This window comes from Corylus avellana, chromosome ca11, assembly GCF_901000735.1.
Source record: "Corylus avellana chromosome ca11, CavTom2PMs-1.0".
Classification (NCBI taxonomy): Eukaryota; Viridiplantae; Streptophyta; class Magnoliopsida; order Fagales; family Betulaceae; genus Corylus; species Corylus avellana.
In genome coordinates this window covers 12,210,159-12,229,385 of record NC_081551.1, presented here as the reverse complement: position 1 = coordinate 12,229,385, position 19,227 = coordinate 12,210,159, and the positions used below count along the sequence as shown (strand labels likewise).

At 37.2% G+C, this 19,227-nt stretch overlaps 2 protein-coding genes across 2 annotated transcripts; both read right to left on the bottom strand.

Moving 5' to 3' along the window:
• Positions 1–3,342: 3,342 nt before the first annotated feature.
• LOC132165083 (protein FAR1-RELATED SEQUENCE 5-like) lies at positions 3,343–4,347 on the bottom strand. The gene has a single exon (XM_059575587.1). The coding sequence runs from the start codon at positions 4,345–4,347 to the stop codon at positions 3,343–3,345; it is 1,005 nt and encodes a 334-aa protein (XP_059431570.1).
• Positions 4,348–4,428: 81 nt separating this feature from the next.
• On the bottom strand, positions 4,429–7,577 carry LOC132165082 (G-box-binding factor 1-like). The gene is made up of 7 exons (XM_059575586.1): positions 7,518–7,577; positions 7,158–7,241; positions 6,976–7,065; positions 6,630–6,836; positions 6,435–6,456; positions 6,193–6,305; positions 4,429–4,605 (listed from the first exon to the last, which is right to left on the bottom strand). Exons 1-7 carry the CDS (start codon positions 7,575–7,577, stop codon positions 4,429–4,431), a joined length of 753 nt encoding a protein of 250 aa, XP_059431569.1.
• Between the last annotated feature and the right edge of the window lie 11,650 nt (positions 7,578–19,227).

Sequence of the window (19,227 nt, the reverse complement as noted above, 5' to 3'; positions counted from 1 at the left end):
ACAATCAACATGCATAAATAGAAAAACTAGAAATTAAATACAATCAAACCATTGTGCTTGGAAAGGGTTACATCAATACCCCACAATTTGGGTTTTGCTGCTCATGATCTTCTAAGCTCTAAAGACAATTTACTGAAATTTTAGCTCTAAGAGGCGGTGTGTCTGTTTACAATGTTTAGAGCCCTATTTATAGGGATTTGGAAAACCCTAAAACCCTAGAAATCCTTAGAAAATCGGAAGTCAGTCTCCCAGTCCAATTGGGAGACTGAAAACCAAGCCCAAGTTGGAAAAGGATTCTTGCCATGCACTGTACGCCCGTGTGCGCTCGATCCGAGATTATGTGCGCTCGAGCTTAGCTTTTGTGCGCACGAGCGCATTGCGCTCAATCCCTGGCCGCAGACGCTCGAGCGCAGGTGCGCTCAATCCCAGGGGTGCTGCGATCGATCCTAGATCTAGAATGCTCAAATTGTTGTCCTTTTAAGCCCAATTTCCAATGATTTGTCAAATAAGACCTGAAACACAAAAACAAAACAAAATCAAACAAATAACAATGCTAAGGAATCAACATATGTAAATTAAGGGGCTTGAATGTGCAACATTCGGCGCTTATCACCTTTCTTGAGAAATCATCAATAAAACTGACAAAATAATGTGCACCTCCGTTTGATGGCACCGCTACTTGTCACCAAACATCTGAGTGAACATAGTCGAGAACACCTTTGCTAATATGAGATGCCACCTTAAAGCTGACTCTTCATTGCTTCCCATATAGACAGTACTTGCAGAAACCCAATTTACATGACTTCACACCTTTTAACAAATTCCTCTTGTGAAGCTCAAACATACTATGCTCGCCTAAATGATCAAGCCGCATATGCCACAAAATAGTGATATCATCATTTGGTTCTGCCGAGGTGGACACTGCAGCTCTACCTGTAACCGTGTTCCCGAGTAACTTATACAAATTGCCAATTTTCTTGTCTTTAGTTACAGCTAAATAAAGTGAGAACAATCACACACAAGACAACACCAAGATTTAAGTGGTTCCCTCAATGTGAGGTACGTTCGCTGGCGGAGGCGATCACGAAGAAATTCACTATGAAATATGGAGTACAAAAATATAGTAGAGAAAAAAAAAATCACTCAGACCCAAAACCCCAATACACCCAAATCTCACAATCACACAATAGAGATTATTCTCGAAAGGAGAAAACAAAAGACAGGAATACAAACTCTTCTTCTTTTGTTGAGATACGATGGCGGTTGGTCTCTTCTATTTTTCTCCCTCACTGTGCGGCTGTTTCTCTCTTGTTTTCTTTGCTGCCCATACTCCGTACGGCACGACTAAAAACCAAGAAGAATGGCTCTCTTTGATTTTCCACATTACTGGGAAAAACCACAAGAAGCTGTGCCACATGCAGCCAACTCTTGAAGTGCGGCTCTGTGCTTGATCTCCAAAGGTTTCATAAAGGCTCCTTATATAGGAGTGATAAGCGGTGAAATAACCTACGACACGTAGGTCTTTTGTTTTCCTTCTACAAGTGGGACTTGGATACTATGTAGCAAAAGGACAAGCAAGCCTTTCCTTCTTAGAGAAGGACAAAAGCTTGGGGCCCACTCAAAGCTTGATGGGTCAAGGCACTCACGTCAACAATGGCATTAGCAACATCTATCATCCAACCAATTTTTTGCGGTATGTTGTTATTGACACTGTATGTTAGATGCCTTAAAAGGTAAAACAATACCATTTGGCTCAAAGGAAGATGATCTATAGTTAAGATACACTGTTGATCAACCTAAAAAAGAAAACATCAATAAGAAATGGTTGCAGCAAGTATACTTCAATAAGTAACGTAACATAATGATAAATTTTGTAAACCTGAGAGCATAATGAGTATACAATAGACACATCACTTATTTGTAAGGCTGCGGCAAAAGCTTCGTCATATTTGTGTTGGCTGACTAATTTTGAGAGCTCATTCATTGGATCCACCTAACACACACATGAACAAATTTAAATAAATGCAAAATCATAATTAAACACAAGTAAAGCAATGATTGATTTTCAAGTAAAAGGAAAAAAAAATTATGAACCTTCTTTTTTTGTCCTTTCTTTTTGACATTGTTGGTGCTTGATGTCTTATTCTCTAAATGGGATTTGTTGGCCACTTTCTTTATAGTAGACACCATCTTTCCTTGTGATTTTTTGGACACTTTTACTATAGCAGGTACCCTTCTTAAATTCCGTGGTCTCCTGAGACGTTTAACCTTAATAGGAGAAAGCACCTTTCCAGACTTTAAGGCACAATAATTCTCATTTAACATATCAAGATTTTTCATCACTTCCATGGAATATTCCACACTTTCTAATGTCAGCGATGCTAATTCTTCAAATTTCTTGAACATTTTGTCATATCTTTGGGCGTTAGAGCTACTCACAAACGCATCACAACTACTCTTAATCAAAGTATATTTTCGATTTATATCCTTCCTCCATCTGTCAAGAATATATCTTGGTGGCAACATTGTAACTTTCTTTGTCACTAGAACTAAAATAGAATGCTTGCATACGATGTCTCTAAATTCAAACATTGCACAAGTGCACTTCACTTCTAACTCATCTTCAATGAAGAAAACAATAAATGTTTTGTCGATCATGTGGTTTTCATGTTGACACGTTTCAACCACTTAATAGATAGAAATTGCGCCTTCACTTTTAAGAAGAGAGTTATTACAATGCACATCTGTCGCAAACTGTTGGTGAACTTCTTTGAACTTTGCATTTGTGTAAACATCTTGAAATTGCTTCTCTAAAGACAGATTGGTTGCACATGAAATTGTGCGATCGAAACAATCAAAATCAACATGCGCCTCATTCTCAACCATTTTTTTCAAAGCATTATCAAACTGATCAACAAATTCCTTTAGTGTGGTTTGTGAATGCACGTAATCATCAAAAAAGGCATTCATGCTTTCACTTCGCTGTGTTGTAGTCATTCCCACCCAAAATGTATCTTTCATATATGTTGACACCCAAAAAGTCTGTTCACCATATAATCCATTCAATCACGAGTTATTATGAAGCTGATAGCTCTCAATTAAAATTTTCCAATTTTCCTCAAATGCATCCACGATTAAAGAATCATACACACAAGTATTTAAAGCACTCTTAATGCCATCACAATGATCATGTGCACCAAACTTTTCTCGAAATATTCTCATAATGTGCCATAGACAATATCGATGTCGAGTTCTTGGAAAAACTCTCGCAATAGCATTCTTCATTGCCCTAGCCTAATCTATTAAAATTGCACTTGGAGCTCGGTAATTCATGCACTTCAACTACGACTCAAACAACCAAACAAATGTGTCTGTATCTTCATTTGATAGTAGTCCTGTCCCAAAAATTATTGACTGGCCATGATGATTCACTCTTACGAAAGGAGCAAATGACATGTCATACCTATTTGTCAAGTAGGTTGTGTCAAATGTAATGACATCCCCAAAGAATTCATACGTAGCCCTACTTCGAGCATCAGCCCAAAACACATTTCGCAACCTAGCATCATCATCCATGTCCATCACATAATAGAAGTCATCATTCATGTCTTGCATTCTTCTGAAATAATCATAAAATGCTTGACCACCTCCTTTGCCAAGCCGAAACTCTCTTGCCTTGGCAATAAAATCTCGACAATCTTTCTCCCCAAAAGGAACATTCTCAACCCCCTTCCCCCCCCATTTCAAAAACCAATGAGTTAAATTCTTATTTAAACGCATTCCAGATCTATCATTAAGATCAAGCCTTATTTTTGCAATATCATTAATATTTTTAAAACACCTTAAAAACCTTGCTTTTCTTGGGCTTACATGATGATTATGCTCAAGCACCACTTTACTCAAATACCACGTCCCATCATCCCATAACTTTGCACAAATCATTGCCTTACACCCAGTTATATTAGTTGTTGGTGTTGCTTTGGAAGCATTACTTTTGCTTTGTGTTCCTGAGCCATCACGAAGGCATGTAAGGATCATGTAATTTGGGTGACCATCTAGTGTATTTCTAATCATCCTTCTTAACACACCAAAACCAACTTGCCTAGCATTTTTCTTATAATATGAGATAACTTCATGTGAACTAAATGTCATCAAATTTTGTGGTTCTTCAACTTTGTCATCCCCATCAATCATCTCGGGTAATACAACATTGCCATCGTTATCATCAAACTCTTCCTCCGAACAAAGCACCAACATGTCTTCTTTATCCGCGTCATCATTTGGAATATGTGTATACAAAGATTCAACTTTCCCCTCATTGTCCAAACGTGAGCTTGAAATGTCCATTTAAGAGAAGAGAAGGTTGTCCCAATCAATCCTACAAATATTTAATTAGAACAATTATTTGACAACAAGAAAATATAAATACTACTCATTAGGGCTGCGCGTTGGTTGGTTACGGTCGGTTACAGTAGGAATTTTTTGCTTCCTCTCCAAAGTCGGTAAAGTCGGTAAATTCACCAACTTTTTGTAAAAATGATTTGTACCGCCACCGACCGTCACCGCCAAGTCGGTTACGGTGACGGTCGGTAATGTTGGTTTGGGCTGGGTCACAATCAGCAAGAAAATAGATTGAAAAATCAAGCCCAAACAGTAAGAAAAAAGAAATTTTCCTCCACTTTCTCGGCAACCAAACATCAGAAAGAAAAAGAATTCTTAATTAGATTAAAAATACTCAATCAGGGAACACAACTTAAACCAAAAAAGGCACAGTAACTCGAGTTTAAATTCTAAAACATGCTTAGCAAGAAAATACCTCTGTTCCTCCACTTTCTCGGCAACCAAACAGCAAAAAAAATAATATCAAATAAAAATCAAAATAAACACAGAGGTGGAGTCATGAGTGTGAGTGAAGAGAGGGGCAAAGATGAGAGGAGAGTGGGACACAGGCAAAGATTAAAGGAGAGTGAGAGAGAAGCAGAGATGAGAGGAGAGTGACAAAGAGAGGAAGATGAGAGGGATGCCTAGGGTTAGGAGAAATGGAAGAGAGCTTCTAAATGAGATTATATAGGGCACAAATTCAAGACAAAATGACGCCGTTTTGACTAGGAAAATATTTTATTTTGATAAGTAAAAATGTAAGTAAAAGGCGACTAGCATGAGGCTTGAACCCACGACCAGTAGGCGTCCAGCATGCAACCAACTGAGCTGGACAAGTTTTGTTAGGAAAATATAACGAATATTTACTAATATTAAAAATGAATATCAAAACAACGTCGTTTTACAAGTTAGTAAAAGTCGGGTCTGTAATGTCGGAAACTGACTTCCAAAAAGTCATTCCGCCTACCGACCGAAAATTGTTGGAATAAGAAAATCCCAGCCGCCTACCGTCCGTCTTCTTGTCAGTCATGGTCGGTCTCAGTCGAAACTCGGTCGGCACTAGGAACTCGGTGAATCTGCTCAGCCGTACTTCTCATGAAATGTCCAATGCACTTAATTATGCCTACCATCATTCCATACTTTAATCTTGCATATCTTATAAATGAAATCCATTCATGTAAAGTCCAAGAACCTGTCCAATCAAATGCTTGAGTTGAACCAAAATTATAAATCATAATCCTTGAGTTCCACAAAAACTTGTAAAGATAATCCCATATATATATATATATTATGGGTAAGATAATCCCATATTATGCATGGAAGAAACACACAAAAAAAAAAAAAAACATTAAATCTCATTTTTCACCACCTAGCACATGCATATTATTATAGCAACATCACATTGCAGCAAAAAATCATATTGGAATGTTCAAAGAATTATATTGCAGCAAAAAATAAAAAAAAATCCAAATCTTAGCAAAAAAATAAAAACAATAAAATAAAATCCAAATCTTATCAGATCGGAGCCAAGCCGCCAAAGCTGAAGCCAAAACTCCAGAGCTGAAACTGTGGGTTCCGCCTGACTCAAAGAAGGTGAGAGGGAGAGCTGGAGAAAGAGAGAGGGTGGGGAACAATGTGGGCCAACAGAGGAGAGAGAAGGCATCTTGAAAATAGTGTGGTGGAATGAAAAAGACAAACAAAAAAAATGATGCGTCACTTGCCAAGTGGACTTATATGGGGAAAATGTGGACTTCTAATTGCATTCTAGCAAATCCCAATTGAGGGGGTGGGGGGAACCTTTAACATTAATACCTGCATCAATTGCTCAGTCATTACAGATTCAGATCCCATCACAAGTGGTAATGAGGCAGGAGGCATTGAAGCTTCACCAATGGCCCCAATAGTGTGACTTTGTGCATTGGCTCCTGAGGAAGTTATAGTGAGTACAAAATCATCACAACCAAGAGGGGATGAAAATATAGTTGGTCACACATAAGCAGGAATCGTTTAGGTTGAAACTGAAAAATATAGCATCTGCAACCATATAGTGAAACCTTCTTTTCTTCCATAAGAATCCTACATTGATTGGCACATTTTCATAAGACAACAAATAAAGAACAACATATCAACAGAGCAATGTAAAGCTAATGCTATAAATAAATATTTCGATCATTAGGGCATATGCATACATAAAACACTAAACTGATCAATTGAGAAACCAAACCCTATTGGTTCATGATATAATGTACCTGTTTCTCATTATTCTTTTCAATTGCATCTAATGTACCCTCATTACCACTATCAACACTATTAACAAGAAAGTAAGAGAAACAATGTGAAGCACCGTCATTGCCTGCGCTTCCAGGAGTTCCCATGGATTTTTTAGTACAAACTCGATCATTTTCATTGGGGCCCTTCCCTTCCAACTCTACATTGACATGTAGTGGGTTTGGAGTCTACATAAGATATAGTAACAAACTTAGATGAAAAATTCATAAACTTCACAATATTTATAAGTAGCAGCAGTGTACTTAATCGTGTCACACGTGCAACACGCGTTTGCATTGTAATATATATATAAGTGACTAGGATTACCGTGGTCATATTAGGATGAGTATAAACTCCCCATCGAGGCAATAAACCAGGGCATGGAACTGGCGTCCTATATGGTGGGATCAACAGATGCTGAAACATCACCAACAAGAAAGAAAATAAGAACCTTATATCCTGTACATAATGTATGCATCTACATGATCCAAAGAATAGTTATAATTTACCTGGCTTCTTGATAGATAGGGTTGGGGAGTTGTAGAAGCAACTGTTGAGGCAAAAAATGGGGGCTGCGTAGCTCTAGGACAATACTAAGCATAATCAAGAAACATTGAGTATCCAAAACTAATCCATATAAATAATGAAAAAAAATTCATAGTCATAGTGATTCTTTTCGTTCTTTAAAAAAAAAAAAAAAAAACTTAACTAAACATATTCTTATCACGAATCTACATGGAGCTCGACCAATCAAAATAATGCGTTGTTGGTATTTCCTAAAAAAAAATGTGAATACTTTAAAACAGCTGAAAGAAAGAAAAAAAAAATGTAAAAGAATATAATTAGGGTTAAGAAAAAGACAAGGATACCTGAGCTGAAGAAGCTGGTTTGCAAGGATTAGGAGGCTTGCTCTCTTCCCCTATCCCCATCGAATTGTTTCAAAAAAGAAATATATAACTGTCTTAGTTGATAGAGTAACCAAAGAAGGTACACTAGAAAAATATAATACAACACCTTGTTTGGCCAGCATGCAAAACAAATTTGCATCCATAAATGTCAAACGAATAAAATACTAAAACACTTTATTTCCTTACTGGGGGGTAAGGAAATAAATTCAAGGGGCTGCCTCCAATTTTGATCAAAAGTAAACAATTATGATGGAATGTACATGACGCACCACATTTCTATTGAATCAGGTATCATATTTAGAAGTGCTGCATGTTTTAGTAAGAATTAACAATACACAAACGTTCAAAATTTTCTACCATCTTTTTTGTTTTTGTTTGCGTATTCTTTAATGATTTTGAGCATCCAAAGCAAGCTACAATGAAGTAAATCATCACTAACCCCAAACAAAACATAGTTCCAATATCGGGCAGCTTTATAGAAACTATCTCAACAAAAGAAAAATCAAGTCCTTAAACTTGCAGCTACACGAGCTAAAAATATTAAAATCAAAGCACGAAAAAAATTTAGATTTAGACCATTACCATATACACCAAAACATTTTGCATCATTTTTGGTGAGTTGTCTTTTTCCCACCGATAATCAACTCTAATATTTTTTTTAAAAAAAAATTATTAGTGTTAAGCAATGATTTTCTGTTTCTGAGTGCTTTCCTTGCCTTATCTACTGATTTTTTTTTTTTTTTTTTTTTTCAAAAAGCAACTTGTTTCACCTAGTTTTCTATTAGGCACTATTGAGACTACATATCTGGGCCATGCCACTTCGAAGAGTTATAAGTCAAGACAAATACTTCTATGACGGTATTTTAGAGGCCAACAACATCTTCAAATGGAGATGTCTTGCAAACAGGGAAGAGTTTTATAAGGACTAAGAAAAAGGGACATGAATTAGGAAGTGTTTGAAATACATCAATTAGAGATGTGACTTGAGATAAATTGTTAGATGACATTGATTCAATGTGGTCCATTGAGTCTTTCAGATTTTGTTCAGTTTGCCACAAGATTGTTTTCCTTCACTTTTGACCTTGTCCATTTTATATCATGTTGCTTTTCTTTCTTTTTATCTTGATTTCTTGTTCCTAATTTTCTTCTGCAGGTTTTCATTATTATCCATGTGGTGGTTGTTGTGTATTTTATCAAAGGGATTCTCTCTCCAAAAATGTTCAAAGTTGTTGTTACCTTAGTTATATCTATTGGCCTATATGCTTCCATTATTTAGTTTCTTCAATATTTACATAATATGGCAGAACACAAATTTGATTTCTGCTCCTTGATCCGTTTGTAAGTACCTAATTCACACTTTACAACAAACAAATTCAAACCAAACCAACCAGTGTGAAAAAAAAAAAAAAAAAAAAACAAGCAATTTGGTGGCATTTTTGTTAACAAATGAGGGCACAAATTGGCTAACAGAGAGAGTGGTGACCCATCGCAGATAATCAAGGGAAATGCCAAAGATCAAACAAAAATGTGCGCATAGGTAAAATTAACGAGAAAAATCAAACAAGAAACTCAAGGAAAAACCGAAAGATCCAAGGCACAAAAATGAAATTTACCAGAACCCTAGAAACAAAATTACAACTCCTCCACAAAACCATTCAGAATAACCAACCCACAACATACGGAAATGATTTTCAATGAAAGGAAAATAAAAGGTACCTCGTAGTGGTTTTGGGCATGCACATGGCAGTGATAGTGGGGGAAGAGCTGCCTCTCGTGGGGGAGTGGGTTTCGGCCGAAGCTGATGGAAGGAAGTGGAGGTGGTTGTTCACGGGCAAAGGATGGTGGAGAACACTCCACGCGTCCGGGGGGGGGGAGAAAAATGGGCTGGGGAAGAAAATGGAAAGGAAAGCGGCTCGGGGCCCGGTCGGCAACCGGATGCTGGGAGAGATGACGGAAGGCCGGTTTTGGTGGGACTACGCCGTCGGGTGGAGAGAGAATCGGGTGTAAAGGGAAAGAAACGGGATGGAGGGGAAACGGGCTTTGGGGAAATTGGGTGGGGGGATGAAATGGTCAGGGACGCACCTGTTGTTGAGATTTTGTTTTTTTGTTTTTTTTTTAATTTGGGGCAAACGTGGCACATGCCATGTCACCGGCGTGCATACTATTCACGCACGCCGGTGTCCACTAAATCACTACTCTATGAAATCACACATGGTTCAGTAGGCTCTTACATATTTTCCTTTCTATTGAACTTCATGACAACAGTTCTTTCAAATCATGATTGTCCAAGTTCTACACCAACTGACAAAGGCCACACAAAAAAATCAAATGTTTTATACAAGCTCAAGCTAAGAAGCAGATACTTCCAAGAAGCAGGCACCTATATCTTTTTTTATTTTTTAATATATATATATATATATATATATAAAAGTAATCGAAATATTATTAAAAGCGCAAAGCGCAACCCAAGTATACAAGAGATACACCTAACTAAGAGTAGAAAAAAGTAAAAGAAACTCGTTAAAACTAATCACCAAGAGATCGAAAAACACAAATGTCCAAGTAAAAAGAGAATAAAAGGACTTTAGCTCCTCCAATGTCCTCTCTCGGTCCTTGAAATTTTTATAATTTCTTTCACTCCATAAGCACCACAAAAGGCAAAAGGGTACCATCTTCCCCATGACAGCACTTTGAGAGCGTCCATAATGGAGAAGATGGTCCACGGACTGCCCATTTTTTTTGTACATGCAACACCTATCAACCACAATGACATTTCACTTTCTAAGATTATCCATTGTACAAATCTTTCCTACAACTGTGATCAAGCAAAAAAAAGCTACTCTCAAAGGAACATTGGTCCGCCAAATACTCTTTCAATGGAAAGGAACGTCGCCTTTACAAGCAATGACCATGTAAAAGGACCTAACATTAAACATCCCTTTGTATGAAGGGGTCCACCAAAGCTTGTCTTCCCCTTCCCATCTCACTCAATGAGAATACAACAAAGTAAAAAAGAAAACCAAGATATCCCAAATAAACTAGAACAAAATCATCCTTCACACGAGCAATGCTATATAAATTTGGGAATGCTTCCTTAAGAGTCATCTCTTCTCACCACACATCATCCCAGAATATGATTTTAGACCCATCTTCTAGCTCAAATCTGGTATAGCTATGAAAAAACCTCCACCCCCTCCTTATATTCTTCCATAACCCTACCTCATGCAGCCTAGGGGGATAAATAGAACACCACCAACACGAATCACTACCAAATTTAGATTTCACAACAACTTTCTACTATGACTCTCTCTCTCATACACATAGCGCCATGAACACTTCCCTAAAAGTGCCCAATTGAACATCCTCAAGTTTCGAATTCCCAAACCTCACTCAAAAATAGGAAAGCAAACCTTGGACTAAGCAAATCGGTGATATTTGAATTCTTCACCGATCTCACCCCATAAGAAATGGCGATGGAGCTTCTCTGTGCAATGTGCCACACCAAAAGGAAAGGGGAAAAGAGACAAGTAAGTAGGTAAGTTAGAGAGAGTGCTCTTCATAAGGGAAAACGTACCACCCATAGACAAATACATTGTTACGATTTTAGTGTCCCACATGGGTTAAGTCTAATCAAGTACCATAACAATTTCCAACTCATATAAGAATGCACTAACATGTTAGCAAGAAGACGCAAACAAGTCAAAGGATATTATGCATCTGTGTAGGAAATGAATGTCTTGAGTACACGGATAGATAAGTTAGATAGATAGAGAGAGAGAGAGAGATAGAGAGAGAACTGGTTTAGTAAATGAGAAAAAGAAGAAAAAAGAGGGGGCAGTCATCAAATCAAAACTGTTGACATTCTGTAGTATTTAGAGTGAGAGTTGATGGGGACCCCAGGACAAACACTGATCACAACAATACACTGTGAAATTAGGGCAAAGAGAGAAGAAAAATGCTTCGAGAAAGAGGGAAGAGAAAGGAAGAAGTCCAGAGAAGAGGAAGCCAGGAAAGAGAGAAAATAGAGAAGCTAGGGAGAAGAGATAGAAAGGAGAGGGGGAGAGAAGAGGGGAGAAGAGAGAGAGAAGAGGCAAGACAAGTCCGGTAAGGGTTCAGGTTAGAAATAGTTAGTGATATTAGGATATGCATTCCACTCACTATTTTCAGTAAATGTAGATAAATAATGCTTCAGGTTAGAAAACAAATTCTTACCACAGTATCAGGAGCATTAAAATTGCTAGCACATAATCCAAGGGTCACCTATATCTAAGAAACAACCATGCTAGTCGCCCAGATGGCATATTGCTTCCCTCCATCTCTATATGTGCTTTCTTAGTATCCATATTCATTCTCTATATGTAAGAACAAGGACAAAATGCTAACCGCAATCTCAATTGTTTTGTAATAAAGATAAACAGAGAAGCGTATCAAAGTAGAGGACTTGAAAGCAGTTTTTTGATAGGATCATAACCTAAACTTACTAGACAGGCAAAGGCCCAGGGTCAAAGACCCTAACAAGCAGTTGAAAGGTTTAATTAAGAACAAATAATTTAAAATTACAGAAAAAGGAAGCATTTAGTATGAAATATAAGTTTGGCTTTCAATCCCTATCACAAAAATAATAATTTCAAAATCAAATAGAAATAAAATAATCTTTTTCCATAAGGAAATTTCTGAGAGATGCCTCCAACTTCTAAACCAAGATAAATGTTTGCTCACACTCTTAAGTATTCCTAGTCATTGGTAAGAAGACTTGAAGGTTTCAAGATACCTGAGGCTCCACGTGATTTTTATTGGAGGAGCAATCAGATTTTGCCCAATTGGCAAGGAGTGGACGACGAAATACCGATAAGTGCTAAAATAGTCATATTTTAGCCCCTTAATTTACATATGTTAGGCTCTTAGTTTTGTTATTATTTGATGTTTTGTTTCCTTTTAGTGTTTTATGTATTTTTATAGGTTTTTGAAGAAAATGAAGCATTTCTAGAAATTTTGGACTTAAAGGGCATTTTTGGGAAAATGTGGAGGTTGAGATCGACTACATGCAGACTAGGCTTGAGCGCTCAAGCGCACATACGACTAGGCTCGAGTACAACAGCACTCGAGCGCTAGATAACAAGGAGCAAGCGTAGCAGCCACGCTCGCACGCACAAAAAACAAGCTCGAGTGCACACGGGCGAGGATCAATCACAGACCTGCGCTCGAGCGCACCACACCTAGGATCGAGTGCATTCGTACGCAGGAGAAAAATCAGATGCAGCCAAGACTCCATTTTCAACTCATATTTGGTTTTCAAAGTCCTACTTGTACTAGGAAATAAAACCTCCAATTTTATTAGGTTTTCTAGGGCTTCTATGTTTTCCTAAGCCTATAAATAGACCTTTAAGCCTCTAGGAAAAAGTGTGGAGAAGCAGACATAAGCTCTAGAAAAGAACTGAAGCCTAGATCAAGAAGAGTTTGGGTTTTTCTTCTCTTCCACCTTTTATTTTGTTATATAGTTTAGTATTTTAATTAGGGTTAGATTGAAGTCCTAATCATGTTTGTTTAGGATTGCAATATTGGCGCCTTTGCTACAATTATCTTTTGGGTGTTTAATTTGATTACTTCCTGTTTACTTGAATTCTTCATATTAATGTGTTTAATCATATGCATGTGCTTGGATTTATGTTATTTAAGTCAATTTGGATGACCGAGTCTTGGGCTTAATAAAGTGACAAAACAACTCCATCACAAGTTCTTGGGTTAATCAACATGGGGAACCGGGAGTAGATACCATGCCTTAGGCAGATCAAGATCCCCTCCAATTTTCAGTAATTGGAGAATCTCATTTTTTGAGATCCTAGCCATCTAAAATATCCAAGGGTCTAAAAACATCTAGGAACACAAAACTCAAAAACAAACTTAAAACACCTGATTAAATCAAATAATAAAAACATTTATTTATTTAATAAAAAAAACAATTGAAGGAGAAGCCACCCCATAGGGCGGCTCGCCGCCGTTGCCGCCCATTCCATGGGTGGCTGGGGGTGGCACGAGGCCACCTCTAGGCCATGGGGGTGGCTGCATGACCAAGGGGTGGCCTCACGCCACCCCCAAAAGGCCATTGGGTGGCCGGCCGTGCGGCCACCCCAAGCAGATCTGGGGGTGGCGCGCGGCCACCCAATGGCCAAAGGGTGGCCCTGCGCCACCCCTAGAAGCCCATGGGGTGGCCGTGCGACTGCCCTCAGCAGATCTGGGGGTGGTGCGCGGCCACCCAAGAAGGCCTAGGGGTTGGCCATGGGGTTGGCCATGCGGCCCCCCCTAGGCCTAGGGGTTGGCTGCGCGGCCACCCCCAGATAGGTAGCTCTAGGCGGAGCCGCCCCAAGTGTTTTCTTATTTTGTTTTTAAAATAATTAATTAATTAATTTTTTAATTTAAATTTGGTATAAAAATCCAGTGTGGTTGTGTTTGTGTTTGAGTTTTGAGATTGAAATATTTTGAACCCTTAGATTCATCTAAGGGCTGAGATTAGAGAAAATGAGATTCTCATTTTCCCCCTCAATTGGAGGGGATCCAGATCTGCCCTAGGCTTTGTGTGATTGTCGATTTCCATAGATCTATGCTTCCTTAGTAGATACCATGTTAAGCCCTTTGGGGAAGAAAAGAACTAGAGTAGATACCATGCCTAGTTCGTTGCTTAGGGAAATCAATAGCTTAAGGAGTAGATACCATGCCCTTAGGTTGACCAACATTGAATATCTAGATATAATTGGAATATTAGCATATTGTTAATCTTATGTGAGTGTGGTTAGTGGTGGATTTCAAAACCCTAATCCTTTTTAGTTTAGTTAATCTTTTATTTTATTTCTTTATTTTAATTCAATCTGTGAAAATTGAGTTAATTCTGTTAATTAAATAGGAAATTACATTCTAAGCATAATTTATCAATCATCATGGGAATGATCTCGTATTTGTCTGCTATACTATCGTTTTGATCTTGTGCACTTGCAAGTAAAACGTAGCGAATATTCGCCTATTAATTTAGGTGGGTATTTGTCATAACAAGTACCAAGTAGGTGTTTATCTTTTTGTATTTGTTTATTTTAAATAGCATTGTTCTTCACATGTTCCTCATAAAGTTTGATCTTGAATTGAGATTTATTTTAAAAAAATTTCGCTGCGCATATAGCATGCTATAATCCCAATAGGACAATTAGAGATTGTGTAACGACACAAGGAAGAGCGCAATCTCATTATCTTGTGATAGCCAAGCTGCTATACATATTGTATCTAACCCAGTTTTTCAAGAAAGGAGCAAACATATTGAGGTTGATTGTTTTACATTCGAGACAAAATATTCGATGGAGATATATCTACAACATTCTTGAAGTCTGGAGACCAATTAGCTGATATGTTTTACCAAATCTTTATGTCGTAACCGGTTAAAGTTTTTTTGTTCCAAGCCAGGTTTATATGATATATATGCTCTAACTTCAGGGGGAGTATTAGAAAAATGTATTAGGGTTTGAGGGTAGTTTAGTCATTATTGTATTTATTTAAGCTTATATAATAACATGTTTGAGGTTAGCTACGCTAGAATGAACTAGCCTCTTAAGAACTTTATTCTTAAGCATTGTTAAGAATAAGTTAGAATTTTGTAAGAGATAAGACCTCACACTCTTAATTATTCTTAGTCATTGGTAAGAGGACTTGAATGTTTCAAGATACCTAAGGCTCCACGTGATTTTTATTGGAGGAGCAATAAGATTTTGCCAAATTTGCAAGGAGTGACCAAAATACCAAGTATGTGTCTATCTTTTTTGTTTGTTTATTTAAAATAGCATTATTCTTCATAAAGTTCGATCTTGAATTGAGATTGTTTTAAAAAAATTTCCACTGTGCATATATCGTACTATAATCCTAATAGGACAATCAGAGATTGTGTAATGACACAGGGAAGAACACTAGCCACATCTGCACTATCACCCCAAAAAGACTAGTCAATTTGAAACTTTCTTAGAAGTCATTATAACGCCGAGTTTTACCTAATAAGTAGGCAATGTTTGACTTAGCACTCATAACTATCTTGATACACTACCCATTCTATGTGACCTACTTTTAATCTTTCCAATATGGGAACGTAGTGTTACAAACTCTTCATTTTAAATTGCTGACGTCCTCGTCAGGGCCACGTCATGCAATGCTCCTGTACCACATGGCCTAGTGTTACTAGGTGGCTTTGATACCAATTGTAATGCTCCCACCCCAATGACACAATATTGTCCGCTTTTGGCTCCTCCAAACTAGACTTCCTATAAGGTCATCCATCCTACTATTGTTCTTGCATAAACACGCTTAACTACGGAGTTTTGATAAGTTCATGACTATTACGACTTTAAAACACGTTATTATCAAGAATTGTGCAAGTATACATATAAGTGTGCCTATGCAATATGTAACACCCTACCCTAAATGATATAATTTTGTTTCCTTAGGGCCTCGGTTTTATTATTTAGTTTACCCCAAAAGACCTTATACCATTTACAGAAAGCATATTCTATATAAACAGATCCCTCCTCTCATACCCAAGAAATGTGGGATGCCATAATCACCCCATCTTAGGACCTAGAATCCTCACCGATGATCCTCATAGGCTTGTGCACGTTTCCCTCATCTCAAGTTGGGCTTCAGTTCTGATACCATTTGTAACACCCTAGAGAAAAGCGCTAGCCACATCTGTGCTATCACCCTAAAATGACTTGTCAATTTGAAGTTTTCATAGAATTCATTATAAAGCATAGTTTCACCTAGTAACACTAGGCCATATGGTACTCGAGCATTGCATAACGTGGTCCTGACGAGGACTTTAGGACTTTAGAAAGAGGAATTTGTAACACCCCAGTTGTAAGACCCAAGGAATTTATTAAGATAACTAAGAATACTTTGGCATAAATATTGGGTTTAAGTTAAAACAAATATATTCAAAAAGATTTTAGATGTCTAATTTAATGTTCACAGTCTAAACTGAGAAGAATTTGATAATTCAAATTTGGTTCCAATCAAGTTCTAATTTAATTTAAATTGTCACATATTTTAAATAAAAGTAAGGAACTTTATAAGTTTTTATAGAATTTTGTTTAAAAAATAAATTGAAGCATAGTTGCACGTTTATGTAGGTGCACCATAGCTTATTCTTAAAATTCTAGAAAAGTACACCTCACCCTTGTTGTAAAATTAAATGGATGGTGCAAAAATTCTTATTGATGCTAAATAATATTAATCCAAACAATTAACAATAAGATAAATATAATACAATAAATAAAAAATAGAGCAAGGAAAAATCTCACAAAGCTATAGAATCACGCAAAAGCGTTGTCCTTAAAGGTTGATTTCGTGCCTCCCGGAGTGTATAACTCGGTGTGATTGGATCTCTTGACACGCAACCTCCTAGGATTAGACTATAGCGTTTACCTTCGTTAAGGACGCACTTCCAAGTAACGAAGATCAAATGAATAACCCTTTGATCAAAGAAGATAAGGGACAACCCCACACAAAAAAAAAAAAGACCAAAATATAGCTCAATGGCTTATGAAAATAAAATTTGTTGGAAGAAGAAAGATGTTGTACGATCCTTTTCTTTAGAACCAAAAGAAGTATGTTTTAGAGCTAGTAGGTGGGCTCAATTTATAAGAACAATTGAGCTCCTTGCTTTTACTAATACCATTAATAACCAACGGTCAAAAGCAATGCAATAAGAATTTTTCCTCTTAAATCCAACGGTTAAAAAGCAATGCAAGAGGAGTTTTTATTTTCTTTTAAAGCCAACGGTAAAAACTGCAATGCAAGAATAATTTTTTCTTAAAGCCCATCAATAAATGACAAATGGTGAAAATTAAAACTCATGATGGTGACTTAATTACCAACGGCTAGAAAAGTGTAAGATGAAATATTTTTTCATAAAATTCATATAAGAATACTTGATGTCAAACGGTCAAGAGAAAAATTATCAAAATGAAATAATGACCAATGTTTGTAACATCACAACAATCCCCCACATGTTGCAAACACTAGAGTAAAAGGAGATTGAAAGCATGCATCGATGTGGTACCCGAAAGTTTTAACCGCACCTAGGATAAATAAGTAGAAACTTAATGAATTGTGGTAGAGTTAGACTCTTTTAATCAAATCCATAAGTTGAACAAACTTATCACCCACATAACTTTCTCAAAAATAATGAATAAAAAAAAATTGAAATAAAAATTGGGTTGTTCTGCGGGTTGACGCCTTATATAGGCCATGCGCCCCTGGGTTTCATAAGTGCTCTAGAGACCTACCCAAGTCTCATAGGAAGCGGCACCACCTCCACACTCACATAGGTGGTATCCATCAAGAGTGTGTGCAGGAAACACTCCATCCCAACAGGTAGGGACTATGGAACCATTAAGAGTTTTAAACTCATCCTTAATCACCCTGCATCTTTGTACTGTCTTACACCATAGGGATGGACTCATCAACAATCTTATCAACAAGATAGTGAAATAATATAGAATGACAGTACCACACCATGATCACTTGTGACTTCGTTTCCCATTAAACCTCATTCATGGGATCTCCAATCACAGAGGTTGGGTATACATCATAGTGTCATCATTTGGGTATCAGTCCTATCCCCCTCGATGTTTCACTCACCAGCCTTCTTGCCAGTGGCTTGGTCAAAGGATCTGCCAAATTCCTTTCTGACCTCACAAAATCCATGGATATTACACTGGTCTCAATAAGCTGCCTCACAATATTGTGCCTTAATCAGATATGTTGACTTTTCCCATTATAGATCTTGCTCTTGGCTCGAGCTATGGCAGCCTGACAATCACAATGAATACAAACAGGTGGAACTGGGTTAGCATATAAAGGCAAATCAATCAAAAGGCTCCTTAGCCATTCAGCTTCAGTTCCACCTTTTCCAAGGCAACTAACTCTGCCTCCATTGTGGATCTTGCTATGCAAGTTTGTTTGGAGGATTTCCAAGATATAGCTCCTCCTGCTAATGTGAACACATAGCCACTGGTAGGCTTTAGTTCATATGAATCAGAAATCCAGTTAGCATCACAATATCCTTCTAATATAGCAGGAAAACCATAATTAATTGTGTCCTTTAAATATCTTAACAATCTAGAGATTGCATCCCAGTGCTCAATACTAGGATTATGAGTATATCTACTCAATCTACCGACAGCATATGCAATATCAGGGCATGTACAGTTTGTCAAGAACATTAAACAACCGATGATTTGTGCATATTTCTCTTGTGAAACACTATCACCATGATTCTTAACTAAATGTATTTTAGAATCATATGGTGTAGACATAGGTGAATAATCAAAGTGCTCAAATCTTTTTAGCATCTTTTTAACATAATGTGACTGAGATAAAGTAATACAATTATTATCTCTAAGAACTTTAATGCCCAATATAACATTAGCTTCACCCATGTCTTTCATATCAAAATTAGATGAAAGAAATCTTTTAGCTTCATGAACAACATTCATGTTGGTTCCAAAAATAAGCAAATCATCAACATATAAACAAATAATGACACCTTCATTATTACTAAACTTGCTATAAATGCATTTATCTCCACCGTTAATAGAATAAGCATTAGACAACATCACTTTGTCAAATTTTTCATGCCATT